Source organism: Pyricularia pennisetigena, chromosome 1 (assembly GCF_004337985.1).
Source record: "Pyricularia pennisetigena strain Br36 chromosome 1, whole genome shotgun sequence".
Lineage (NCBI taxonomy): Eukaryota > Fungi > Ascomycota > Sordariomycetes > Magnaporthales > Pyriculariaceae > Pyricularia > Pyricularia pennisetigena.
Genome location: NC_043740.1, coordinates 2,394,556 through 2,422,337, shown reverse-complemented (window position 1 = coordinate 2,422,337; position 27,782 = coordinate 2,394,556). Strand labels below are relative to the sequence as shown.

At 52.2% G+C, this 27,782-nt stretch overlaps 8 protein-coding genes across 8 annotated transcripts; 4 read left to right on the top strand and 4 right to left on the bottom strand.

The window, feature by feature from the left end:
- Positions 1-2,493: 2,493 nt before the first annotated feature.
- PpBr36_07282 (uncharacterized protein) lies at positions 2,494-4,191 on the top strand (the record flags this gene model as incomplete). The annotated part of the gene is made up of 1 exon (XM_029894420.1): positions 2,494-4,191. One exon carries the CDS (start codon positions 2,494-2,496, stop codon positions 4,189-4,191), a length of 1,698 nt encoding a protein of 565 aa, XP_029748556.1.
- Positions 4,192-7,556: 3,365 nt separating this feature from the next.
- PpBr36_07281 (uncharacterized protein) lies at positions 7,557-8,498 on the top strand (the record flags this gene model as incomplete). Its single annotated transcript, XM_029894419.1, has 3 exons — positions 7,557-7,990; positions 8,077-8,312; positions 8,392-8,498. 3 exons carry the CDS (start codon positions 7,557-7,559, stop codon positions 8,496-8,498), a joined length of 777 nt encoding a protein of 258 aa, XP_029748553.1.
- A 639-nt stretch (positions 8,499-9,137) lies between these two features.
- Positions 9,138-13,379, bottom strand: PpBr36_07280 (uncharacterized protein; the record flags this gene model as incomplete). The annotated part of the gene is given in 6 exon segments (XM_029894418.1): positions 9,138-10,852; positions 11,584-11,704; positions 11,766-12,277; positions 12,347-12,629; positions 12,643-12,915; positions 13,326-13,379. 6 exon segments carry the CDS (start codon positions 13,377-13,379, stop codon positions 9,138-9,140), a joined length of 2,958 nt encoding a protein of 985 aa, XP_029748554.1.
- A 250-nt stretch (positions 13,380-13,629) lies between these two features.
- PpBr36_07279 (uncharacterized protein) lies at positions 13,630-15,025 on the bottom strand (the record flags this gene model as incomplete). The annotated part of the gene is made up of 3 exons (XM_029894417.1): positions 13,630-14,688; positions 14,753-14,853; positions 14,917-15,025. 3 exons carry the CDS (start codon positions 15,023-15,025, stop codon positions 13,630-13,632), a joined length of 1,269 nt encoding a protein of 422 aa, XP_029748519.1.
- A 629-nt stretch (positions 15,026-15,654) lies between these two features.
- Positions 15,655-17,167, top strand: PpBr36_07278 (uncharacterized protein; the record flags this gene model as incomplete). The annotated part of the gene is made up of 2 exons (XM_029894416.1): positions 15,655-15,807; positions 15,884-17,167. 2 exons carry the CDS (start codon positions 15,655-15,657, stop codon positions 17,165-17,167), a joined length of 1,437 nt encoding a protein of 478 aa, XP_029748518.1.
- Positions 17,168-17,407: 240 nt separating this feature from the next.
- Positions 17,408-18,347, bottom strand: PpBr36_07277 (uncharacterized protein; the record flags this gene model as incomplete). The annotated part of the gene is made up of 2 exons (XM_029894415.1): positions 17,408-17,918; positions 18,019-18,347. 2 exons carry the CDS (start codon positions 18,345-18,347, stop codon positions 17,408-17,410), a joined length of 840 nt encoding a protein of 279 aa, XP_029748760.1.
- A 472-nt stretch (positions 18,348-18,819) lies between these two features.
- Positions 18,820-20,464, bottom strand: PpBr36_07276 (uncharacterized protein; the record flags this gene model as incomplete). Its single annotated transcript, XM_029894414.1, has 8 exons — positions 18,820-19,221; positions 19,326-19,464; positions 19,528-19,615; positions 19,678-19,768; positions 19,852-19,916; positions 19,984-20,004; positions 20,072-20,148; positions 20,217-20,464. 8 exons carry the CDS (start codon positions 20,462-20,464, stop codon positions 18,820-18,822), a joined length of 1,131 nt encoding a protein of 376 aa, XP_029748752.1.
- Positions 20,465-21,638: 1,174 nt separating this feature from the next.
- PpBr36_07275 (uncharacterized protein) lies at positions 21,639-27,071 on the top strand (the record flags this gene model as incomplete). Its single annotated transcript, XM_029894413.1, has 2 exons — positions 21,639-24,717; positions 24,857-27,071. The coding sequence occupies exons 1-2, from the start codon at positions 22,088-22,090 to the stop codon at positions 27,069-27,071; spliced, it is 4,845 nt and encodes a 1,614-aa protein (XP_029748526.1). The 5' UTR covers positions 21,639-22,087.
- Between the last annotated feature and the right edge of the window lie 711 nt (positions 27,072-27,782).

Sequence of the window (27,782 nt, the reverse complement as noted above, 5' to 3'; positions counted from 1 at the left end):
CAGGCCAGCTGAACGGTCACTCTGGCCCCCCCAAGGCCTGTCGCATGGTTCGAGATTTGCCACCTTAACGGTTTCTGGTTGTAAACGATAGGTTCTCTTTCCTGGCGGTTGAACATGATGCCAGGACGATCCTTGACCAGTCACCTTGACCGACAAATGAGTGTCATGTAAGCCAGGCTCTCCCGCTCTGACGTATTTGTCCCGTGACTGCGAGCCTCCAGGCGAGCCGCCAGTCTGTCATGGAGCCTAAGGCCGGCCCATTCAGCCAAGCGAAAGCATGGCGCTTTAGTCTTTAGATGAGGTACCCGCGGATGTGGCCAAGTCACTGGGCTTGATGAGTGGCACGCTAGTGAGCCCGACTTGAGCAATTAATCTGGGCATCAATAGCCACAAGGCTTTTTTTTTTTTTTTTTTTTTTTCTTATTCTTTAACCTTCCTCCGCCAAGGCAGCATGTTGAATTGTTTCTGCTTTCTCCACTCAGGCACAGGAGCCGCCTGCATACGAGACTTGTTGCTTTCAAAAGTTTTGTCCAGAGCACAGTGCGGCTTGATACTCTGACAATCCAACAGCATCTTGGGCAGCTGCTGGCTGATTCTGTTTCTGTTTGGAAACAAGGATCAACTTTGTTTGCTTCTCGTCCCATCGTTTGCATATTAGCTCCTTTCTTTGGAACAAATAGTCACATGCAATAATACATTTTGAAAGTTGCTGACCTGCAGGAGAGCAGATTGAAGGCCTACTATACGAGTAGATTTTTATGAATAAGACAATTTCTCTGATCCACTCGTCACTTTCTCTTCATATCCTGGCCAATGGCATATAAGTTATAACTGAGTACCTTTACCTATGCTGTGAATTTTCCTGCTCGAATTCAAACCAAGGACCACAACAGCAAAAATCCAAACACCAAACCTCGTCCTGACTCTCCTCAGTTTATCAACCATTTGACACGGGTGCTTGTCTTCGTATGAAACAAAGACAAACACTCATAGCTCAGTAATTTAGGGAAAAAACCAGCGTTTTGATGCTTGCCAGCGGCTCTGAGATGGAGCTGTTTTGATAGGGCGGACGCTAGAAAACCACAACCAGTGATTGAATCTAGAGGCTCGGCTCTTGTGGAATGGCTCCCTATCCAATTATGACCCAGTCACCCAGATATTATGCGGCTTCAAAAGATGGCTTTGTCTTTTTCGCTCTCTTTTGGGAATTCTTCTGGAATGTCCCCAGCTCTACATCAAGAACTTGGATTCAACTAGATCCTCCTACGATAGATCAAGCGCTACAAAATTGGATGAATATTTGACAAGCTGGTCATGTGCTTGCTGGAAAGATAACTAGCCGCCAAAAAATCCTGGAAATATCTAGACTTTTCGGCATACTGACTGTAGTTGAGTCATTATTTTTCATGTCTAGTGTAGTTGAAAATTGAAGAGGACTCAGAGCTTGAGCGAAAACTAAACAGGCAAGCGATGAAAGTAGCTTGTTAGAAACTAGGCAAAGACGGCCTTTTCAAAATTTGTTTAAATTGGAGACTTTGAATGCTCTGACCATTTCACATCCTGGCTCGCAATCTATAGAGCTTGCGCTATGACTTTGAAATATATATATATAATGCCAGAGTCTCCGGCCGTCTGCTTTCAACAAGGTTTCCAGACCAACAGGCATTCACTATATAAACTCTCGTTTCACATGTTCGGCGGCTGGCATGGCAACAGAAGTTAATATGCAGTTGAGAGCAATAATCATTCTTTCAGAAATTACAGAACAACAAGATTGATTCTTGAGGTTCTCGATTGAATGCATTGAATGCCTGGCTGGAAGCTTCGGGCCCCTGGATCCAATTATGCTCAGGTTGCAAGTCATGGCGGCTATAAAGATGACTTTCAAAGAAGCATGCATGTCAGTCTTTGATTATGAGGGATAATGGTCAATGACTGCGCGTCTCTTTGTCTTTCTATCCGACCTCACATTGTGCACCATTTGCTGCTGCCTGTATTTCATGCTTGGGCCACCCGCATGCTTGTAAACCTTGGGGCTCCACATCGCGTTCACATCTCGCCCCAAGATTCTCTCACTTTTCTTCTCAGTTCAAGCAGATTCCTCATCCCCCGTGCACTTGCGGACCTTGTCTAGAAGACGCTATTCTTAGAGAGAAAGCGCCGGCAGCTTGGATTATCTCACCTGCTTGGTACAGGTATATATCCGTCATCTTTTTGACTATTGATCTAGGAAAAAAAAGAATACCCCTTCTTCATTGACCTCGCAAAATTCCCCAGACATATTTTGAATTACCTTCTTGCGCAAGTCCAGATCTATTACCAAATTACGCTGCGAAAAGAACCTTGAGTCCCTTGTACGGCTGCTCATTTATCAAGAAGAGGCTCTGTCACACTGTCGCCGTCCTTTACTGGACAGCAGCTTGGAACGAGTCTGAAATCTGCCTGGGAGCATAGATTTTCTGTCTTTTTTCTTTCAAACATCATTTCATCACCATGTCCACCCGCCCATCCAAGCCCATCAACACCAAAACCAATACTGTCAAGACGAGGCGGGACAAGCCGCCATCTCCCGAGTCACCCTCTTCCAACGGCATCGACACACCAACCAACAGCGAAGGAGACGACTACGCTTCTGCACCATCGACCAAGGGAAGCTCATTCGCTTCCCTGGGCAAGACACTCACCGCTTCCATGATCGATTCCGCAGACCATCCACTCCAAGGAGCTGCTGCCCTCACCGAGGTGTCTCTGGCCAACGCTCCTCCCATCCTCGGCCAGGAGTCGCTGGCTCATGGGCACAGAAACAGGGACTTTGGACCCATCGGACCGAGACCAAAGCTGCCTTTGACTCCGCAGCTGACCCGAACTCGGGGTGACGAGAGCTTTGGCTGGTATAATAATCCATTTGCGACTCGCCCTGATCTTGCAGGCCGTCGCGACGCCATCGACTTTGGAACGCGAGGCACTGGTTTGGGTTCCAGCCAGCAGTTGCCTGTTGTCTTCAGTGCCTGGCGTCAGCCTCACACCCCGGCGAGGAACAGCCCATGGCCACAGCGTTCATTGTTTTCATCCAGCATCGGTTCTAGCAGCAGTCGCGGCCCGGCCATATTCAGCCCCGCCTCCAACCACAGCTCGCCGTCGACCCATAGCCCGTTTGTCGACTCGCCTCCTTCGCCACTTGCTCGATACGAAGAGAAACACCTGCGCGCGCAGGCGGTGCAGCCGTCTCCCTTGCAACAAGCACAGTGCCGTATCTACGCCGGCTCTCCCTTTTCCATCCGAGCAGACCTGCTCCGAAATAACAACAATAACAGCCCCGACAACAACGAGACCTTTCGTCCCATGCACACGGTCCAGGTCAGGCACCACAGCGGCAGCCCGCGGCACGGGCAGCAGTCGCCAAGCAAGGCGATCCAGAACATCATGAACGGCTTCAGCCCAAACTACCAGGGCGACACGTCGCTGGCCAACAACCGGTCGGCCAACATTCCCGAGAGCGAGAGCTGCTCGCTCTTCATCCTGGGCCTGCCGCCGACGCTGACGACGACGCAGCTGCTGGGCGCGATCCGCGACACGGGCCGCGTGTGGGCGTCGCACATCAACAAGCCCGAGCCGTCGCGCGGCCACGCGACGTGCGCGGCCAAGGTCATCTTCTTTGAGCGCGCGGCCGCCCGGCGCTTCTACGAGGCCCACCAGCCCCACAACGGCGGCTTCGTCACGGACCCGGCGTCGGGCCTGCCGCCCGCCCGCGTGCTGTGGAACCGCATCCGCTCCGCCGAGGTGGGGCCCCCGTCGACCGGCGCCAGCGGCGACAAGTCGCGCGTGCTGCTCATCTACGGGCCCCAGCGGAAGATCAGCGAGAAGTGGCTCACGGACTACTTTGCCGGCAAGATGGACTTCCAGATCGACCGCGCCTTCGAGCTGGCCCGCGATGTCAACCCCGTCACCGGCGAGATCATGGTGCTGTTCGAGTACCGCTTCGGCAGCTTCCGGTGCCAGGCCGAGGCCGCCAAGATGGCCCTCGCCCGCGAGCACAAGAACGAGATCCAGGTCTGGTACGGCGACGACCCGTGCGCCCCCCGCCGCCCCGGCCCAGCGCCGGTCCATCGCTGGCCAGCGGGGAGCTTGTGGCCGGCTGCCAGTCCATACGTCTCCCGGCAGTTGAGGTTCGATGGCTACAACTGCCAGTGAAGTGGCTTGAGGCTTGATCCCGGATTTTCTGTGTGATGTGCCCAAGTGATGCGGAGGAAAAAAAAAAAAAAAAAAAGGCATGCGCCATGCGGCCCGGACGAAGCGCCATACGCTTGTAGCCTTGTTGAGCTGGGCCGATCGTCTGGCGTTCTGGGAGCCCGTCAGCCTTTAGACGGCAGTGCTTGCTTTTTGATCTCATTTCATGTTTCTTGTTCATCATGTTTTTGTCAGCGTGGTTCATATGGAATAAAGAAGTTTTGAGAGGGATGCATTGTGGTCCTGGCGTTACGACTCAAAATGAGAAAAAACATCACGTAGCTGGGATGCGCCATTGATTTTGTTTGTGTTTGATCAATTATTGCACACCGCTGGAGTTGTTGTTCATGAGTGTAAAGCAGTTATCTGTCGATTTGCGGCGCGCTCAGGAATCACTCGATCTTGTGGGTTACGACCACAGAGATCACACTATTACAAAATGTCAGTTTTCAATAGTGGATGCACAAAAGGGTGTATACACGCCACTTCAATCTGTGGCCCGACCTGGCATAGGTCCCTTCCGAGGAACAATCTCCGCCCTGAGTAGCCATGGTGGTTGGATCTGATGGTGCATTACGACAGACTGGGCTCGCTTATGGCGGTCTTAAAGACTTAAAGGATAGTTTATGTGACAATCATGAAACAGAGTGTATTAGCCTGCCTAGTCCACGTTTGTCAAGCATACAAAGTTGTCACATTACGAGCTCAGGATGAGGTCACGGTTGCAAAAATATGAGCCGCGGTGCGTTTTTTCGTATTGCCGCCAGCCCATCCACTCAGGGTTCAAATCCTTTGGGGGCCTACCGTGTGCTTCTAGGGCTTAAACAGTTGCCAGTTGATGACTCCTGGAATTATTTTGTAGGGTTTCTGCTCCTTCTGAATCTTGTCCCCCGTTTTCAGGTAGCAAATGGGTTAAATGTAAACAGCCACTCTGGTTTATAGAAGAAACGCCACGTATGACAGAGATTTGCTTATAAAAGGATTCCAAGTGACGCTGTGGTGGCTAGTTTCCTTTCTTTTTTGGTGGCAGACGATTAGTAAAAAAGCAAAATTGCTAAACTTGGAGCCCTCACGAGAATCCATCTGGCAACGGTAAGGCTGAGACTCGGTTAATTCGACCTACATTGGAACAGCACTGCATGGTAAATTGATGGCTTGGGAGCTGTGGCAAGGCTGTACAACCCCATAAGTCTATCTGTATACAATTTCCAATCTTGACATAACTTGCTGCACCACAGAGGGAATGGAACCGTAATCCAAGGCCATTGTGAAAGACCCTTGAGGATGGGCCTCTGTGTCACGGCGGCAAGATCAATGCATGCAAATTTGCCCCCTTCAAAAGCCTTCATCAAGAAAAAGGAGCATTAAGCATGCATGTCGGTGTGAAATGCCCCGACATGTAAGGGCCGGCATTACGACTTCGCCTCCTAGTCAATTGCAGATCTGACTCGTCGTCGCCAGCAGGGGGAGTAGGGCTGAAAGCACGGGGGTTTAGTTCTGCGCTTTCCTTCGTTCCAAGCAGAACTTTTGCTCGATCTGTAAGTAATCAGGTTGCTTATTCCGAGCGAATCCTAGTGTGACGAAGGATTCCATTCGGGTTGTACCTGTCGAAGCAAAAGGACGGCGAAATAAGCTATACGGTGAATTTTGCTGGAAAAACACGATAAGCAAGGCAGGCCAAGGTGCATTACCTTAGGTACTTGCCTACCCACCTTGGTTACTCGGTACCTACTTGAGAAGGAACTTTTGGCGTGAATGCCTTTTCAAAGTCGGGTAGGGCGGTAAACTGAAGCTGTTTTGCCTGTCAACTATCACCAACTGATTGGATGTGCTTGCCAAATGGAGTCCGTACCCCACACTACGATTGGTCTTAGTGGTGTGATGAAGGATCGCCAACCCCTGCAAATGGAGGAGTCAACAAAGAGCTAATTGAGCCTTGGTATTACTCCATTTCCATTCGCTCCACCCGATCCCTCGAGTGGGAGACATCCACAGGACTCAGCCATCCCGAATACACTAAATAAATTCCTACTCTCATTTGAGGCCAACGTTTTCATTAAAAATTCACCCACAACTTCACAAGCTTTTCGGTTTGCTCCACAGAGTAAGCATCTTGGCATTGGACGTTCCTGGCCCAAACAACGAATAGCACAAGTTCACCGTCCACCACGGGCACACACGGATAAGCGAAATCCAAGTCGTGGTTGCAGACAGATGGGACAGAAGAGGCTGAGAGGTAAGGCTGCCCGAAGTTTCCCCATTGAGGTCCCTCACGCATCGGATGACGTGTGCCGACCCTGAACCGTTGTCCCGTTGAGGTAAATGCCAAGATTGAACCATTTTGGTATAAGCTCACTTGCAACCAATAAGGTAGCATAGCCTGCAAGCCTAGAATCCACTCTTCAATGACAAAGAAGACGGTTTACTCTTCAGTACGTTTAACTGAAGCAAACAAATTCCAGAGCAACTCTGGTGCTGTCATTAAGTTACGCAGTATTTTGTGAGCCTTACCGCGCCCCCCCTTTTTTTCTGATTCTCATCATTGCACTGATTCTTCAGTCATTAAATCCTACCCCAAGCTGATGGTCCTGGCCATGTATGTACGGGACTTGTGTTCTCGCCACCGGATTCGCCAATCTACGAAGGACTGCTCGCCGAGCACTAGGGCCGTTATTTCTCGTTTGGAGACCCGGTCCAGTCCTGTAGCCAAGGGATCAACAAATCAAACGGCCTCCAGCCTATCGATCCTTGTTGAGAACCGTGGCATCTCAGCTTCACAGTAATCTTATAAAGCTTACCCCCTAGCCGCTGTCAATGGCCTCGTGTCAGAACCTTCTCTTCAGTGGAGTGTATTTGTATCTTTATCTAGGCGCTTATGGCAATTAGTCATGGAAAGCGAGCAAGTTCCTCAGTTCAACTACCGCGCGGGTCTCTGCCGAAGGAACCGTGCAGTCCCTGTTCCCGTGCGCAGTTAACTCATTTATAATGTCAACGGTTCCGCCCCCAAAGACCCCAAGCAAAGTTTCCACTCCATGGTTGAATTTGTACCGTTTCTTTCATGTTCCTGCTTGTCCGACCCTTGTTTTGCCCTTGAGCCTTAGCTGCCAAATCTCTTTTGCAAGCAAGGCTGTTAATAATGACTCTACGATTCGTTATTTCCGCGGATTTCGTCATTAAGGCTCAGCACATAGGCCCCGGTGTTCGGAACAAGAGCAGGAGGGCTGCGAGAAGGTTCCGGTAATATGATTACTCCAACTCCAAGGTCGAATAGGATTGACCCTTGATAAAGTGGAATCAGTATTAGGAGACTGCCAACAACACAGAGATTCATGGCTGCTGCATACAAAAGCTCGACCAGGTGCCGTCGAACTCGGGAACTTGAGATGAGTCATAAAAACAGCATAGTCCGTTGGAGTGACTGCAGACGCCTATACCCAAGCTACCGTCAGCAACTCCAACCCGTTGCTCGCCGACACCAGCACTGCGACTACTATCAAAAAGTCGACAGAAGCACATCATCTCTCAAAACCTCGCGATCCTATCCTCTGATCGTTCCAGATACCGGCAGCGAAACCTGGCCAGTTCGTCGGCAAGCGTCACAAACTCCGGCTCGGGTCAAGATGCCTCCTAGCGTAAACTATGTTCGGCCGACCCGTCCGGAAGACTGGGAGCCATACCGCGCCACCATTGAGGAGCTGTACAAGACGCAGAAGCTCAAGGATGTCATGAACACGATGGAGAGGGTTTACTTTTTCAAAGCAACGTGAGTTTTTCCTTTTTCTCTCTTTCTCTCTCCTTCATTCCCCGTTGACCCTTTGTTTACTCACAACATGATACGAACCCAAACAGAACGCGACAGTACAAGACCAAAATCAAGGAATGGGGCCTCGACGACAAGTACATCAAGACCAGCGAGTACATCGGCATCCTCAAGGAGAAGAGGAGGCTAGAGCGCGAGGATCCGGACCGCAGCTATGAATTCTATCTGCGCGGCAAGCACGTCGAGAGCTCATCCATCATGCGGTTCGAGAGCCGGGCCATCAAAAGAGGGCTGATACAGCCTGGCGAGACATTATCTGACAGGGGTAGGCTTTGCGTCCATTTCCTTAAAAAGAAAAGTAGCATGACCCTTTTTTTTTTTTTTTTTTTTTTTTTTTCAAACAGAATCTCTCGGAGATGAGCTGCAGCATTTTCCTTCAAACGAGGTCTACGCTGATGATGGCGAATACGAGGACTATTATGGCTACTATGACGCGAGCCAGTCACAATAATCGCCGGTGTGTGGGTTTTCGCGATGACATTGCCAGATGGGACGTTTGATCTGATTTTTGTTTTTTTTTATTTCTTGCCTTTAATGGGATAGATCCAAGGTCTGTGATATCATCTTGTTGTTTTTATTTGCAACGGCTTGCCTGCACACACTGAAAGATTGTTTGATCAAGGCTTAGTTTTGGCTGTTTGATTTCTATGTGGCTTGACCACCAGGGCTCTTTTTGATTGGCACGATTGTTCATCCTTCTTGGACTGCCAGCTGCCGGACTTTGGTGTTTGATCAAAGTATCAAACACATGTGTCATCGTTTTATCTTGCTCCAATGTCGTTGAACAGATGCTAAAAGGCGAATGCATACCAAGGTGAAATTCAATTCACTGCAGTCCAACCAAAATGGAATTTCAAAGCTGATTGAATATGGGAATTTCTTTGAAAAGCGAGTTTTTTTTAACTGCTTAAAGAGGCAGTTGATCGTACTCCACTGATTCTAGACATGGTTTGAAGCGCGACAATGACAGATACTGGAGTTCCATCTTTGCAGAAACTGTGGAACAGAGAGGCAGAGAGGATTCCTCTGAGGAACTAGTTTTTTGCACGAGGTAAAGCTGGCCAAGCTACGCCTTTGATAACGGCTAGGCTCAAACCAAGAGCAGATCCTGCGTCCCCGGCCCATCCACCTCCTCGCCGTCCATGGAGCCGTGCACGTAGGCCGGAGACACAAACCTGAAGCACTCGACGCCGTCGACGCTCTCGCCCGTCGGCCTCAGCACGACGGGCACCTTTGCGCCGTCCAGGACGGCCACGAGATCGCCCCCGCGGACCTCCTTGCCGCCCAGGGCGAACCTGCCGTCGTCGGTCGTGAAAAAGTACCACGTCTCACGGTTGCGCCTAAACATCATGTAGGACTCCAGCCTTCTGTAAAGCTTTTCCTTGTCCCTCCATGAGGTGTCTTTGGGCAGAGCGGCTACCTTCCCAACCATCTCGTCCAGGCTCTCGGTCTCCTTTTCGACCTGTTCGGCCGTCAGCCTGCGGACCGGGTAGGCGACGCAGTCCATGACCAGAGTCCGCCAGAGGGCCTGCGTCGCCCGCTCGCCCGTGGCCGGATAGACCTTGTCCGGCTGCTCGAGGTAGCCCAGACGGCGGGCCCCGGCTATGACCTCTTCCGGCCCCATGTGGGCTGGGAACCGGTCATTGGCGGTGTCGACGCCGGGAGCCGACACTGGGCTGCCGAAGCGCCGGCCGCGGCACTTGAGGGCGACCCCGGCGACGACCTGGCAGGGCGTCTCGCACCGCCGTCTGCCCGCGGCAAATATACCCCGCTGAGCAAAGATCAGGTCCCCCGTGCCCTGGCTGGCAAAGTCGACGGCCCACGATGGCAGACCTTCTGGTCGGGCGTCCTTGCAGGTGGAAAACCACGGGTTCTGGCAGATGGCGTCGAGATTGGCACGCGAGCTGATGATGGCGGCCGTCGTCTGAATAAAGACCTCGACCGTGGACTTGGCGTAGTCGACCGGCACGCGCAGGGACGGGTCCACGAGGCCCAGCAGACCAAAGACCATGTCGCGGGGGTCCGTAGACTCGAGGTGACGAAACCGGGCGAGCACGTCCATCAGGGAGGATGCGCCGGCACTGCCGTCGTCATGCTTCCCCGCCTTGGCGTCCTGCAAGATCTCCCGCTGCTCCTGGATGCGCTTGGGACTGGAAAAGGTCTGCGCGATGATGGGCCTGACCCAGCCGTGGCCAAACGAGCCGTGGAAAGCATCCGAGTAGTGACCGGCGGACAGAAAGCTCCCCACCCGGTCCCAGGCGAGCCGCGCACCGCCCGCGACGAGCACCAGACGCGGCGAACAAGCCAGTTCCTGCACGCACCAGGCGCGGTCCCACAGCTTGGCCCGGCGGAACAGGAACGACAGCATCACGGTCTCTGTGCTGGACAGGAGGTAATACTCCTTGTTGGGGTCGAGATGGCTGGGTCTGCCATAAGGTAGAGATGCGATGGTCTCTGCCGTCTCCTTTTTGCTGCCCAGGAGCTCTATGTCGTGGACTGCAATGCGCTCAAAGAACTCCATGGCCGAGGCCATGTATTCCTCTTCGGCCATTTCGAACCGACGGGGCTTCTCGTCCCCGTGGGAAAAAGGACCCAGCCACGCGAGGCAGCGCTCGCACGAGCCGAAAATTGCCTGCATCATGGCCACCTGCCGGCCGCGCTCCTCCGTGTCGTCCTGATTAATGCATATTGCGTCCACCCACAGCGTGCGTGGCTCATGTGAGAGACGGAGCCGACGCAGGGCTTGTGCCAAGTTCTTGGTGATGTGGACGACGCCGCCGTCGCTGCCCTCTGTGATGTGCAGCTCTTGGATGAAGACGGGTTAGCCCCAGACATACGAGAGGGCTTCGTAACGGGGTGTGTCTGATAGGTCGACATGTTCCAGCTCGCCCTGCAGCGGGGCGGCGGCGTCTGTGGCGGGGAGGAGTCGCAGTAGCCGGAATGGGCGCGTTGCAGACCCGGGGCCGGGCGGGGGTAGGGGTTTATAACAGTATTTAGAAGTCATATTTCTTTTTCTCCTTACTTTTTGCTTTTTGTGCTGAAATCTCTCTGCTGGATGTACTCAGCATCAAGACCAAGACTTGCGGCTTGGCCCAGTTTGCGGGGTATTCACATCATTGATCAACCTCACCGTAAGCACTTATTTATTTCTGTCATCTGGGGTGCCCGCTTGGAAAAACGACTCATTCAAACTTGTCACTTTTGAATCCGCATTCAAATTGTTGCAGGTTCGTCATTATCGAGGCAGCCGTTCAACCGAAAAAAGTCCTTTACTCTGATTCGCCCTGCTCCAATTCTCAAGCCTGTACCGGCGCAGCATTATCCAGAAGCATCGCCTGCCTCCAAGAACTTCAACTTGGGACGATCGCTCTCAAAAGAGACCTTGGCCGCGTCGACGCTGAGTACCCTATCTAAACTTCCATTCCTCAGCACCCGATTCCGGCTTTTGCCGTCATATTCGTACTCGTGCCACCTGTGGGCACCGGACAATCTTTGTTAAGCCCGGATTGTGATGACCTCGACGCAGCGCCACGCACGTTCGTAGTACTTGTTGTCGGTGATGCTGATCATGGCGTTGCATCGGGCCAGGGAGATGGGCAGCGCCGCAACCCCGCGTGCCTGTATGTCTCTGTCTAACTGGTTGATGCAAGCCCAGTCCTGCTGAGGGTGTTGGTATCATCAAGGGCAAAATACAAAAAGGACCGCAACCATAATTTACCGATGAGCCATATGCCTCGAGAAAACTTTGTACGGCACTGATCATATGGTGATACTTGGTGTTTCGCTCGTTGTCCGGGGAAATCTCGCAGCCACTGCAAGGATTCTCGTTGGCCCACGTATAAGACATGAAAATGACAAACAGTTCACCGTCTGCATCGTCTCCAAAACACAGCATCCAGTTGCCGGTGCCTTTGGGTAGCCTACCGCACCGAGCAAAGTCTCCAAAGCGCACGCACTCGAACTTGTCAAACTGCCTTGCCTTTTCTTGGTCCGCGCCCAGGGTGTCTGCGTAGGCCCGCCGCAGCTGGCTGAGGCTGGTCTTTTTGTCTGGCTGCAGCAGCACTGGCCGGAGGATATCCTGAAACAGCTCCCTCTGTCCCTTTCGAAGCGTCGACTCCAGCCGGTGCTGCTTGACCTCCTCGTGGCTGAGTTGCTGTCGCAGCGCTTCGATCAGCATGTTTTGCGTCAGCTCGTCGCCGTTGTAGACTGCGTAGTCCAGTGCCGAGTGACCTGTTTTGTCTCAAAACCTCGAAAATGCAATCTTGTTTGGGTCTTGTGACAGAAACAATAGTCCTTGACCCTCCACCGCCGCCTCGATCGCCCTTGCACGGTCGCTCTCGGCAGTGTAGCAAAGCGGCAACCGAGCAAAGGCAATCGCCTCTCGCGCAGTAGCACTCTGCACCCTGGCGACCATATCACAGGGGCCCCCCGGAACCTCGACCGCGCTCCGCAGCCGCCTGATGGCCAGGTCCAGGTACGCCCTATTCCCATTTACCAGGAAGAGCTGGTAGTTCAGCATTCCCAGGTTGCCGACGGCGCGCTCCATCTCGTGTTCGAGGCCCAGCTTCCGGGCGGCCTCGTACTGCTCCTCGCACGCCCGCTTGGCGTCGTCCTAGCCTCTCAAAGTGGCGGTACACGACAGCCAGCTCGCCGAGCGCCCTGAGACGACCCGGGTCGTCGCGGGGCAGGTTCCGTTCCGCCTCCTCAATGCGCTCAAGAGCGCTGGTGAGGCGGCCCGGCATCTGGTAGACGTAGCCGAGCGACGGGAGCACCACGTGCCGAATATTGGTCGGCTGCGGGAGCGCGTCGCTGCTGATGTGGTCGCACAGCGCCAGGGCTGCGCGGTGGGCGAGGAGCGCCTCCTCCAGCTAGTTGGCGCGCGCATGGGCCTGGCCCTGCTGGTAGAGCCGCTGTCAGGTGCGGAGGGCCTCCATCGCGGATGCGGACATGGCTGTGGTTGCGTGGGAGCCTTGGTCCGCACTCTTGGCTTGATTTGTAAAGGGCGTGTTTCCCAGAGTCTCCTCCCACTGTGGTTTCATCTGAGTGAGCTTTTCCACCCTGATTGATCCCGCTATATCCCACTACACATGTAAGACGGACAGGAGAGAAAGGTCACTGGCCACCTGCAAAGCGGCCCCACATCGGGCAGGAATTTGACCACTTGCAGCTTATCTCGATTGAATGTTGGGGAAAATGAGGTATAAAAAGGCCGGTGGAGGCAGCTAGAAAATGATATGTGATACGCTATGCTTCTGTTAGACATAAGTAATTACTGGACCGTAATAATCAAGCTGTTTTCCGTCGGGTTCCATGGGACCTCCGGTATCGACATGCTGGGCCCAAATGCCATTCTGCCCCGATAGTCATCTCGATTCCGTAATCTGCACATGCTGCAAATCTTGTAGTCCGCCTCATGAATGTCAACTTAAGAGGATCTCAGAACCGAATCTCGAGAATATTCAACACCGCAACAAGTCTTGACTCGAGTCAAGTCTAGGCAAGCTTTTTGTTGTCATTTGCGTTAAAAGCTCCCAGGTCCGGAAAGGGCCCATTTGGCACGTTGATAGGCTGGTGACTGCAGCTCACCTGGCCCCCAAAGTTTGCAAAGCAAGCTCGAGCTCCTTGACTGCAGTCGCTGCGTCCTCAAAATTCAAGGCCGATATAGCCCATTTAGCATGCTTCTGTGCTTTCCTTATGGAAGCATCATCGACGTTATAGCCTCCAGGCGCTGTTGTTGGTGCCGTGGATGCATGGGCTGCAGCTGTATTGCTGCTTGTTGCAGGTGCTGAGGGTTGCCCGAAGCTGGCAGTCGACGGGGTCGGGGCCATGTTCATGTAAGATGCAGGCGGCGAAACTAATGCTGGGGGCGAAGCTATTGCAGGCATGGCGGCCGGACTTGGTGCAAATGTCGGAGGGCCAGTAGCAGGCACAGAGGCGGAAGCCTGTGTGTACTGACGGTTTTCATCTTTAGGCAGCGGAGGGGAGAAGGCAGCATCTGCAGCTGGTGGTGTTGGTGTCCATCTCTGGGGAAGATCTCCAGCTCCAGCTGATGCTTGTAGGGGCGGAGACATGGGTGAGGGTATCGACGGCGGTTGCGGGGTGGCAGTCGAATCAAAGTAGCCAGCGTTCCCATGGGGTGCATCGGGCAATGTCATGGAGCTTTGTTGATGAGGTGCGACTGCTGAGGCGGGAGTCTGGGGTTGTGACACCAAGGAGGGGTCGCCCCTGACGGAGCTTGACTCGGGAGCATCCTCGACAGTTGCTGGAAAAGGCCCTGCAGAGGAACTCGTCGCAGCCAGAGGATCAAGCTCGTCAGATTCCAGTGTTGCTGGTTCCGGCTCAGGCTTGGGATTTGATTCGTTGGGGTCTGTCCCCTCTTTGATCGCCTTGAGGATCCTTAACGTATTCCACTTGGCATACTTGATCTTCTGCTTGGTGTCGGCATCGAGAGGGCCCCATATGCTGAGCAGGTTGAGAAAGGTAGCTGCGGCATCGAATGTGTTTGCTGTTTGTTGCGTGCACTTGTTTGCGCGTATAACCTTCTGCGCCCTGTCCAGGGTGTCCTGTGCAAACTGTTCGATGTAGACTTTGGCGACGTCATCGTCCATAACGGCCTCTTCGGCGGCAAACTTTGTCTTGGCCTGTCGCACAAACAGAATCAGCAAAAAACTTGGAGGGGCCGTCACAGCTCAGAATGCGCAATACCTCCTCGAGCTTGTCCATCAGTGTTGTGGTGTAGCTGAGTATTTCCGGGTCCTCCTGATGGAGTTGCCGAGCGAGTATTTGGTTTACGACATAGTATTCGCCTATTGAACAAATATTAGAGAAAAAGCCTATGATACAAAATTGAGGCGAGAAGTTATACTGACACCAATAAGTGACGATGGGTTTCGCCGATGCAAGTTGGACTGCTCGGTTGGCCGTTTTAAACAGGTTGCTATCGGCCTGCTTCAGCGCCGCCGGCGGTTGTTGCGCCATTCTGCGTTGATACAGTTAAGGTCTGGGGAACAGTTTCCAAAATCAGAAGCTAAAAACACCATGAGCGTAGCAGCGATCGCAAAAGGTTTAATTACACTTAGCAACACTATTGCTCGCAAAACGCGATCGTGAAAGTGGTGAGGTTGATGATTGTTCCCAAGAGCCAGGCTGAGGCGGCAAACAGTTCCCCACTACTTGCTGCTGCCTTGGACAGGTGACGCAGGAGGCTCGCTCGCTAACCGCTCGGCTTTTGACTCGTGGGAGCTTAAGCCACACATTGATAGGTACCGATTGTGGCACAAGCTTACCCCGCCTGGTGACAGGTGGACCCACCCCATGCACGATGCCTGCCGATGCCCGTTGCCCAATGCATTCTTCCGTGATCTTCCACGACCACGGTGGCCTCTTTCCAATATTGGAAATAAGACAACTGTGCAGAGGTGGAACTTGGCGGCGCCATATATCCCGCGGGCCGAAATTTTCTCTTTCAACTCTGCTTTTGCTCCTGAATTTAGACGCAAATAACAACATCTTTCATTGATTTGAAGCGCAATTCCAGAGCTAGGTTAAAGCTCCTCCTCGGCTCTCCACACCACGCAGGTGTCGTATCCACTATAAATCAACGGGAGATGCATCACCCCACGTCACTTTGCGCCGTCGCAACGGCAGTACTGGCGATTCTGCCAGGCGCTCAAGCCGGCTTCTACCCGAAGGCTTCAAGCGTGCTGCAGATCAATGGCAAGACCTACAAAGACTTGGTTGCCAATTCCAACAAAACGACTGTAGGCTAGCTTCGCTTTGTTGTCTGCCCATAGTGTAAAGAAGAATCCTCAGACTAACGAGAATGCTGGTTCTCAGATACTCGAATTTTATGCACCATGGTGCGGTCACTGCCAGAACCTGAAGCCAGCGTACGAGAAGGCTGCGAAGAACCTTGAAGGTCTAGCAAATGTGGCAGCAATCGATTGCGATGATGAAATGAACAAGCCTTTCTGCGGCTCCATGGGTATCCAGGGCTTTCCCACTCTCAAGATTGTGCGCCCGCCCTTGAATAAAGGAAAGCCATTGGTGGAGGACTACAACGGCCCGCGCTCGGCTGCTGGGATTGTTGACGCCGTAGTCGAACGCATCAACAACCATGTCAAGAGGGTGACGGACAAGGACCTCGACGAATTTCTTGACAAGACCGATGGGCCCAAGGCAATTTTGTTCACCGACAAAGGCACCGTTAGCGCACTCCTCAAGGGTGTTGCGATCGATTTTCTAGATGTCATCAAGATTGCGCAGATCAGAAGCAAGGAAAAGGGGGCTGTCGAAAAATTTGGCATTGAGAAGTTTCCCACCCTGATACTCATCCCAGGAAAGGGGCAGGAGCCAATCAAGTACGACGGCCCGGTGAAAAAAGCAGATATGGTGAAATTCTTGTCTCAGGCTGGTGCGCCAAACCCTGACCCGGCACCGGCAAGTACCAAGAAAGCGGACAAGAAGTCAAAGAAGGCTAGCACCAAGAAGGCTGAGCCTGAGGACACACCATCTGCCGAGGAGCCCGAGTCGACCGAGACTGTCAAGACTCCTGTTATCACTGAGGTTGCACCGCCAATCCCCACCATTCATGAAGCCAGCAAGCTGGCTAAGGAGTGCCTCAGTGAGAAGTCAACTACTTGTGTGCTCGCGTTCGTGCCCGCTGAGGCCGACCGCAGCAAGGATGTTGAGGCTGCTCTTAACTCTTTGGCAGACATTGTGCACAAGTACGCACAGGCCAAACGCAAGCTGTTTCCAATCTTTGCCATTCCGAGCAGCAACCCTAGCAGCTCGACCGTCATCAAGGCATTGGAGCTCGGGGACAAGCCTATGCAACTGGTCGCTATCAACGCAAGGAGGAACTGGTGGAGGCAGTATCCCGGTGAGGATTTCAGCGCTCAGGGAATCGAGAACTGGGTGGACGCGATTCGTATGGGTGAAGGCGCCAAGAAGAAGCTACCTGAGGGTCTTGTAGCCGAGGCTGCGGAGGCTACTGGAGCTGAAGACAAGGCCGGTACTGCCAGCGAATCGTCCAGCGAGACCAAGGGCTCTGACCCTGTGCCAGAGCCTGAGACTGCGAAGCCAGCCGAGACGCCTGCTACTGAGCATGACGAACTGTGAGCCTGAGGACAGATTAGGAAAGGTTTGCTGTTATGCAATGTATGTTGTTTGTTCGCATATATGTATTGTTAAGCGGTCAGCTGGTTGCAAATTCAAAATCCGACAGACGGATAGTCTTTCTATCCGGGGTCTTCCGGTAGTTCTATGTTTTAATACGATGCTCCAATACCCCCGCCTGACACCTAAACGCCTACTATGAAACCCATGACCCATTCTGAACCGTAAACATGTTGTGCATTATTACTCCATATCCATCATGAGCGCATCCGCCTTTTCTATCGCACCCTCGCGGATCATTTGCCTGCCCCTTTCCTTGACGACCCTGTCCAGAATCTCCCTGACCTGCTTGCACCCATCGACCGCGACAGCCAGCATGCCTTCTAGCCGGCTGGCCTGGACTCTGCTTTCGCACGAGAGCACGACCACGCGGTCCGTCGCCCCCAGAGTCGCGGCCGTCAGCCCCGGCAGCTCCGTCTCCTCCTGCTGGTTCAAGTCCAGCAGCGGATCAGCGGACTCGTCGGCGGCGGCGTAGGACGAAGTCGAGCCGGCCGAGCAGGCGACCACGTAGTCGGCCATGGGGATTCCGGCGTCAACAGCGGCGAGCGTGGCGGCGTTGATCAGCGCGGCCAGCAGCGATCCGTCCTGCGACAGGACGTGCAGGGAGAAGGTGATGGTGCTGTGCGGGAAGAGGTGGGTGTGGAGGGTCGCCGAGAGGGCATGCGAGACCGTCGCCTGGAGTTCTTGTATACGCCTGCGAGGAGCGAGAAACAGAAGAAGAAAAGAAAAACTCGTCAAAACCCCATCCTCAAATCATCAACATCAATCAAGAGCATCCAGACGCGTAAACTCACTTGTCACCCCGGCCGCGCTTCTTCCTATCCACCGAGCTGAACCCCGCGACCACTATGCTGACGACCACCTCGGCCTCCTTGGACTGGGAGCTGGCGCCACCGCCCGTCGCGTTCGCCGTGATGTTGATGCCCGTCCTCCTCTGGCCCGGCGCCGCCTCGCTCGGCCCCGTCACCACGCACATGACCTTGGTGTGTCCCATCTCGAGGTAGCTGGAGCCGTCGGCGGCGGCCTGCGTGCGGATCTGCGCGTGGCAGCGCCGCAGCTCGTTCCATCGTCGGCCGTCTACGCGCAGGAGCGCGAGGGAGTATGCTGATGTGTCCAGCGGCATGGCGTGTTTGGTGTCTGTTTGCGCTTGGAATTGACGTTTGCGCGGCAAGGAGGTGATTCAAGGTTGAATGTTCCCCCTGCGCAAGAGCTGGCAGGGGTGGGGCAGAGGTTCACAATTTTGGCGGCCAGACGCGGCAGATCAATCACTGGCTTTTGGCCAGTCAAAAAGCCTGCAATTACATCACTTCTCATCCCCAATTTCATTCTTTGTATGCTTTCAGGCTTGACAGCTTTACTGTTCCTTATTATTATACAGTAGCGCAAATCAGTATTTCATGTCTTTGATTGAAGACAACTTGGCTGTTGGGAAGCCCATTGCAGTTTCTTTCTCTTCGCCCAGCGCACTCAAGTCCATGGGAGAAGAGTGAATGATTTTGAGCGTTTATGTGTACTCTGGTCTTTTTTTTATAAGTCGGACAAAAAGGCTCCATCCCTCCATAGCGTGTTCATCAAATCCACCGCCAAGCTACTACTCAGGCCCATGGTGCAGCATCTGCAATTGGCTGGTCGTTTTCTTCATCGAATATATCGAACCCGACGTGAAGACTGGGCTCCAAAAACCGAACTGAGCCACCAACACGCGCTGCGGCCAGACCATCGACAAGGTTGAAGGACTCATCAGGCAGCATGCGCACTTCCATGTTGCTTCTCATGTGCGCCGCCTGGTTCGACTTGGGAATCACAGGAATGCCTTTCTGTACTGCCCATGATAGGCAAACCTTTTGAGCCAGTGCCGTCAGTATACTTTGGCAACTTGTAGCCCGAGCCAAGGCAAAAATCTCGGCAAAGGGACGTGGATTAAAATACGTGGCAAATGGAGGCATGGTACGAACCTGGGCTGGTGACATGCCGCAGCTCGAGGCAACCTCGGCAATCTTTGTACGCCAGTTTGTTAGCCGCGCAGTTCCCGTCCTGTTCGTCCCCTTTCTCTTTCTCTTCTTCGTGGGCCACTAAACTACTCAAACCAGTAAGTACTTACAGTCTGATCCTCCGTTGGAGGGCTCTGATCAGGATGCCCTCTCACAATTGACACTGGCCGGCCGCCAAGTGGTTGATGTGCCTCTATAAGGATTCCATGCTTCGCCGAGAAATCCAGCAGCTCGTGCTGTGGAAGGTATCTAGTTAGGATTTGGTAAGCATTTCCGCAGTCTCCAACTACGATATTTGCATGCCCTACTCACGGGTGAAGCTCGACTTGATTAACGGCCGGAATGATCCGGGCTACTTCAAGAATTCGTTTGGTCTTGAGTATGTTGAAGTTGCAAACTCCTGTCCGGATGTTAACGGTCTGAGAATTGTTCGGGGATGGGGGTGGGGAGTCGGTTGTTTACCGATCGCCTTGGTCTTTCCGGAGTCCACGAGACGTTCCATCGCCTGCCAAGTCTCTGGATAGCGCCTAGACAAGTCATAGTTGATGACGGGCTATTATAGATAAAAAAACAAATAGTAGTAAGTATTTGGCTCTACTGTCCTCAGAACAGGCTCATTGCTTGATCAGGTCATACCTTGCCATTGCCACTTGGATGCCTAACGGTCTCATTGTTCTCCCCAGTCTTGTATGCATAGGGGACTGGTAATGGTGAGTTTACAGCAGTTCTTCGACATTTGGTCGATCAGTCTGGCGAGGATTTACTTACAGTGCATGAGATAAAGATCGACTGCCATTAAAAGCCATAATGTTAGCAGGAGTTTAAACGGTCCGGCTAAGATTTTCCCAGGGCGTACCGTAGTCCAGTTGCAGATGTCGAAGCGACAACTCTAGGGCCCTTTGGACATCTCCAGGCTCATGCCAATTCTGTGCCCTAAAAGCAGAGTAAGTAACCAATCCTGTATAACTTTTTTTTTCCTTTGGACTTCTGGTGCGGTTTACAATTTTGACGTTACGAATATTTCTTCCCGTGGAATGCCGCTCTCCTTGATAGCTTCCCCAATCTCCTTCTCATTCCCGTATGCATGAGCGCCGTCAATGTGTCGGTACCCCATCTTCAGGGCAGTTTTGACAGCCTCTTTAACCCGAGAATTGTCATCCTCGCTCTGAAAGGTCCCTAGGCCAACAGCCGGGATCTTTTGGCCATTGTTCAGCTCGAAATGCGTTGGAAGAATCATATCTGTAGCCATTGTGTAGGTCGTGTTAGGATCCCCTAATTAAGCAGCCAATTCCATTGGTTAGAACTCATGTTTGTTCCCACGCAGTTTGCGTCCGCACCGGGTACCTTTTTAGCTTTATAGTTTGAATAATCAGGTCGGTAGGTAAGGTCGGCGTTTCTGTGTCTCGAAAAAAGTCATTATAGAATCTCCCGCTTGACAAGTGATCCCTCGTATTGTTGATGTTCGTATTGTTGGGTTTCGTATAATTTATATACCCAAGTCAGTAATGGTGCTTAACTCGGTCTGGACCTTGCCAACCCACGGATGCATTTCCGAAGACCCGATATCACGGTATACTACTACTGTGATTTTGTGCGGGGTCCGAATCCTCATTGGCGGTTACGACATAGCCAAGATTTGCAGCCGCCGTGAATAAGGGTCGATTGTCCAATTAGCCACGCTCGCCGGCGCGCAACCAAACGACTTGTCATAATTCTCGTCTTGTGTAACAGACCATCAACTGGATGGTCCTGGAAGGTGGTATTGTTCAAATCGGTGATAAAGTATTTCTCTGCCTGTCACTCTATCGAAGGCTGGAGACTTCAGGAAAGGCCAAGTCAATCAATCAATCGATCATGGCCCAGTCATAGGAACAAAACGTAGGTATTCTTGTTGATCCGGCTGTACTGGCCGGTACGTATCTTCTTGTTCTTCCATTCCGAGTACTGGTGCTTACGCCGTCCCGATAGACCTGCCAGACGTGATGGAAATAACAGATGTTACAGACATGGCCAAGACCGGGTGGGCCAAGGCTACATTATCAATGGGTGGCATTCAGGCCTCTGCCCCGCACGCGTATGCATAACAGTGGTTTTCCAAAGAACGCAACGAAGAAACGTATGGAGGATTAACCGTATGCCTTGTTCGTAAATCTCAGCCTCATAGCCAAAGAAACAGGACGCGTCCGTAACGAAAACCTTGAGCTCCAAATAAGGCTGAAGGAGGTATTAAATTTGGCTCGATTTGCTCGATGCGTTGAAGTTCAAGTTGTGAAATTCATTATCAACCCAAAAGGAAGTCATACATTTAATTCAAACGCCCAAATATGAAGCAGGTTAGTGTCGTGTTACCAACCTAAATTCCCTCAGATCACAAGACTTCATTCCAGTCCAATGCCTCGTAGCTGATGTAGCAAATCCGTACTAGTCACGCAAATCCCGGATCAGTTCTCTTTTTCGCACGACCTCGGGAAAGAGGTCGTACAGCCAAGATGACGCCAGTGCTGACATCTCTACCTTGTCTATCGCCGAGCCTGGAAAAGGGCCACTCGGACTTACCACCCTATCAACGCCATCGCCTCCCATCGTTCCCATAGCGGACCTTGTCTTCATTCACGGGCTTGGGGGCGGCAGTCGCAAAACATGGTCCTTCTCCCCGAAGCTGGAGCATTTCTGGCCGCTATCATGGCTCTCGTCAGACCCAGACTTTGCCGATGTGCGAATTCACACGTTTGGCTACAAGGCCGACTGGACAGAATGGCAAGAGAGCGTGCTTAACATTCATGATTTTTCATTGTCCCTTCTCGGAGAGCTCAAAAACAACCCTGCGATTCGGAGTGACACAAAGACCCGCATTGTTCTTGTGGGCCACAGCATGGGGGGCTGCGTTGCGAAGAAGACGTACATCATTGCACGCCAGGATCCGACGTGCAAGGAATTTGCCAAGAGATTTCACTCAATATTCTTCCTTGGAACTCCCCACAGGGGCTCGAAGCTCGCTGTGATTCTAAGTTACTGGGTTCTTTTGGCCTCGGGCGGAAAGAAATACGTGAGGGACTTGGTACCCGACTCCGAGGTTTTATCAGAAATAAACGAGGAATTTTATCCTTTCGCCCTAGACCTTAGATTGTGGTCGTTCTATGAGACGCTCCCTATCGGAATAGCAGGTTTGAGTCAAATTGTTGTCAACAAAGAGTCGGCAACACTGGGGTATGACCACGAAGAAAAAAGCCCTTTAAACGCAGACCACCGGCAGGTTTGCAAGTTTGCGACGCAAAGGGACCCAAATTACAAGTCGGTGCGGAACGCGCTCCTTACATCTATCGACCTCATTCGGGAAATTGGTCGGCGCGACCCCGGGACAGCGGACCCTAACAGCCCTTTCCCGGGTGGTCCTCCGTCATCCATGTCGGAACTAGCCGATGAAATCTCTCGGACGGGAAAGTTTCTCGATGCAAGCTCTGACTTGGAGGACGACTTTGTCACGCTTCAACTGCTTAGAGAACCCGAATCGTGCAAATGGATTGCTGAAAGGCACTTCTTTACCTGTTGGAAGGGTGGGGCTGTCCCGCGTATACTCTGGGTGAATGGGAGACCAGGGACTGGAAAATCCATCTTATCCAGTTATGTTGTTGATCAGCTGCAACCTCCCTCATTCATTTGCAGCTACTTCTTCTTCAGGCATGGCATTGACGGTAGAACAAGCTTGAGTGATTGCTTGAGATCACTCCTGTTTCAGATGGCAGCTCAGGATATCAGTGTACGACGCTGCATTTTGCAATTTGAAGCGGACGAAATGGCTTGGGATAGGCGAAATGAGATGAGCGTTTGGCGGAACCTGATCACTGGCTGCGTCGGCAAGCTCCCTAGCATGAGCAAGCATTGCTGGGTTCTTGATGGCCTCGACGAGTGCAAGGACAGCAGTTCTGTTTTTACAAAGCAAATCTTGTCATCTCTTCCACGTGGTCTACGCGTCTTTGTCACATCTCGTCCTTTGGAACAACTGCAACGTGGACTTGCAATTCTTGACCAAAGAGTGCACGTCCACAATCTCTCTGATGATGATACATCTGGGGATATCGGGCTTTTTGTACAAGCCAAACTCAAAGAGCTAGGCCGACCGGAGAACGCATCTGAACGCAATGTACTGTGCCAGAAGATACTCTCCAAGGCCTCGGGCTCATTTCTGTGGGTTCGACTGATAATGCAGGAATTTGAGAAGACATGGACTCGCGGGTCTATGGAAGAGGTTCTCGAAAAAGTCCCCATGGATCTGCAGGAGATGTATCTTCGAATCTTAAAGACCGTCGAGGAGAGCAAAACGAATGCGGAGCTGGCAAAAGTAATCCTTCGTTGGGTTGTACTGTCCTCTCGCCCCCTCAGCGTGGACGAGCTCTGTACTGCCGTGAGGCTGGACGCCAATCAGGACCTGCAAAACGGGATTCGAGCCATACCTGCTCTTTGCGGCAACCTTGTATTTGTAGATCAAGGCAACAAGGTGCAGATTGTTCACAAAACCGCTCGTGAGTTTCTTACCTCGCCCACATGTAAATCAGAAATCATCGTGGTCAAAGCCGAAGACCACAGTCGTCAGGGGATAGTGCTCCTACGATTTCTGTCAGGGGACGCGCTCAAAAGAACACGACAAACCCCCATGCCAGTTCTTCGGACTAGATCTCGCATCAAATCTTCTGGAAACACAGTTGGTCTTCAGGACGACATTCTCACAAACTACGCAGCAAGTCACTTTTCTGACCATCTCCGGCATGCAGCCGGGAGGAATGAAGAGCTGGCTAAGGAGCTGTCTGTGTTCCTAGAAAGCAGGAATATCTTGACTTGGATCGAGTATCTGGCACAGAAAGACGACCTGGGAAAAATAAGAACAGCTGCGAAGAACCTACGCACCTATCTGGATCGGCGGAGGCGATCTGTCACTCAGGCTGACAGGTCTGTCTTCCTTGTTGATAGCTGGATTATCGACCTGACCCGCGTGTGTACCAAATTTGGGTCCCAGCTTCTTAGCTGCCCTTCCTCGATACATACAATCATACCGCCACTCTGCCCGCTGGAGTCTGCAATTCAAGCCTTTGGCGCAGGGGGGCCGAGATTCCCGTCACTGAAAGTCAAGGGTCTCTCCTCAACTACTTGGGACGATCGCATCTCTATTATTGACTTTGAAGGTCAACAGGAGAAAGACGCTATAGCAGTGGTTCACGGTGAACAATTTTTCGCCGTTGGATTTTTGAATGGCCATATCAGTGTCTTTGATACAACCTCAGCTAAGCGTGTTGATGAGCTGACCCACCCCGAAAAGCTACAACAGCTTGAAATGGGCCCAGAGGACCGATATCTGGTTTCTAGTGGTAAGGAGCTTATCATCGTCTGGGACATGAAATCGGGCATCCAATTGCATTTATTGCCACTTCCAGGAGCAGCACTTGCCATCAATTTTCTGGATCCCGGAGAAATCATCGTAGCGACAAAATCCAGTCACATCATCACTTGGTATGTCTCTTGTCCTACGGTGATGGGTATAAGTCTTTTTCTTTTTTTCTATTTTTTCCCCCGAGTACACTTATTCACGCTACGAGTGTTTACTATATACTCTACCTATAACATATGATCTGACTAAAACCTGTTTTAGGGACCTCGAGACAAACGACCATCTATCGGTTTGCTGGCTCACCCCTGGAGCTGACGGATTGTTGCAACAAATTCCCAGGATGCCTCCAGTCTGCGCCGCCTTCTTAACCACCAAATTCGAAATTCTGCTTGCTATTGGATATCCCACATACCGCGAATCTATTGTTATTATCGATGCGCTTCAACTGGAGCTTCTGGACCGCCTGCCGTTAATTAAAAACCCTCGGCGAATGGCTTTCAACCAAAATCCGGATATTCCTGTTCTACTTGTCAACACTGATTACGGGGACTTACACTTGTACAACTACGACTCCATGGCGCTGGAATCTACACAATTCAACTTATGTGCTGCAAGCATGTCCTGTTCTCTGGATGGGCGTCGCTTAGTCACCGGTGGCAACGACGGCAGTATTTGCGTTTTCGAGTTCCACGTGGACTCGGCTGATAAACATGCGCTCCGCATCTTGTATTATATTGACACTGTCCGAGACGCCATACTGGCGACGGTCTTTAACTCTGATGGACTCCAAATCCTCGAAACGCGCCGTATGCAGTGCCGGGTTTGGGCACCTGCGACGCTTGTTCGCAAAGATGACGAGCTGGGGAGCAGACGGGACGCCACTGCAGTATCTTGCAACAGGGCTTCTGAATTGGGGGCAGGTAAAACATATTGGCGCGACAAGGCGCCAGCAGTATTTTCGAGTGCAGAGATATCTACACCTTTTGCTACCATTCGAGGCCACGCAAGTATCGTCATTGCGGGTACGCAAGACGGGAAAATAATTGCTTTCTCAGTCGATGATGCAACCATATCCAAGGTTTTATACCAGACTACGGGGCCAATAACGGCATTGATACTCGCAGAGTCGCCATGTACTTCTCTCCTAATTACGGCCCAGATGGCAACTTCTATCTTGATTTTTCAGATTTCTAATGCCGAAAAAGCCTCCAGGAGTGATGAAGACTTCCTTATCACCTCCGCTCATGGCGACCCGCGAATAAAGACGGAATCTTTGAGCAACAAGAACTTGTCAGCTTCCTTGCTCACAAAAGGCCGTGCGGGTACTCCGGTACACCAGCTCTTGGCAAACCCTGCTGCAGATCGTCTCTATGTGCGCGGGTATGAACATGACGAACTCTGGGAACTGCCATCTGGCAGGCTTGTAGCGATAAAGCCACAATCTCAATATGGAGATGCAACAGCTATGCCAGGCGTAGCCCGTTCTGAGTTCCAGCATCCCGAAAACGATTCATGGTTTGTGGTGGTCATTGGGGACGTGGCACACATACTTTCATGGGAAACTTTCGACAATCTGAGTGCCAGTGACAGCTCATCAGGCATAAAGTTGGATTTAAAAGTTGATGAAAGTCCGGACGCAGATAGTTCATCTGTGGTATGTACGGCTCGCGCCCCGCCGGCAACTCCATCGTCCCGGGGAATGCACAGTAAAGTTTCATACCACAATGGGCCGGGGGTTTCGTTGGAGCTCCTACGCCGCGCACCAGGAGAACCTCAGCAAATCTATGTTTGGCTACCTAGCTCTCTGGATCCGTCCCACAAAGGCCTGGCGAGCCCAGCTGTGAACAGGCGGCTTACAAAAGTAGGGCCTATGGTGCTTGACATCTTAGGCTTTTTCAACCAAACTACCTTGGTGTTTCTAGATACAAACCTATGGGTTTGTAGCATCGAGCTCGGTAGTGCACAACCAGACATATATGTGCCGTTACAAGCATATCGATCGGCGACCCTATCACGGCGGGAGTCAAACTTTTCGTCTCGGACCCTAGTCAATGATGAATCCTTCACAATGAGCTCCTCCAGTACGGCAAGTCTTTCGAAAACGACAGCGGAACAAGACCATGGTGTCCTGAGGGCCCGGCGGCACTTTTTTGCCCTGCCCGAGTGGCGCGCCTGCCAGGGCGAGCTGCAGTGTGCAATGGTGACGCCAAACAAGCAGACGCCGCTAGGTAGAAGCCACGGCGCCAGTCCAGATTTCGTCTTTGCAAACGGCGAGGGCGTCGTTGTGGTGAAGTCAGGGCTCGAGTTCTCCGAGCTTGTCACGCTGGAAACCCCTAGCATCACGGCCCCAGATCACAGCTATGAGCCATGGGCTAGACCAGAGGGCGCAGAGAAGCAGACGTGGTCAGATCCATCGCGTGCTCCGCAGTGGAAAGCTGTGCCTGGCAGCACGCATCGAAGGGCGCCGGGATGGTGAAGCTGAAGCTGGGGCGGTCTAAATTTTTGGATGATAGCGCCTGAAAATGTATCGCTCTTAGCAACGAACTAACTGGATATTTTATATTCGAAGTCTCGGTAGGCCTGATTCAGAAAATTTAAAGGGGCTGCTACCTTGTCAAACATTCAGTTCCTATACTTGGCAGTCACGCTGGAGACCACCCGACATAGACACAAGCCATTTACTTGGCTGCCTCGATTTACCCACCTGTCTACCTACTCGCCTACTTTCCTACTTTACCTAGATGCTCATCCATCTATCTAAAATCGAGGCACTTTGGCATGTAATTTGTCCCCGTCATTTGCATTTATTTTACAGCTACGGATCATCCTGAGCGGACGCGGACTGTAGAGGCAAAACGTAACTGCTACTTAGCAGAATCGACTGCTTGACGAGGGTTCCCAATCGAGAATGCGACCTAACATCAGATCAGCCCGAGACGTCAGACGAAGCGCCTTCTCTACAGTTCGGGGCGGCGGGCATCAAAATCACAAGTCGGAGGCTCGACCGATTTCCAACCGAACTGGGTGAGGGCGAGCAAGTGGTCAGACGAGTCCGGCAGCGCGGGCGACGGACTTGTCGAGTAACAATCGCTTGAGACTGACAAGATCAAACTAAGCTGGTTGGTGTGCTGCATTGCGTGGGACTAATCGGTACTTCTTGTGCAGAGGATGGCAAATGATAACCGCT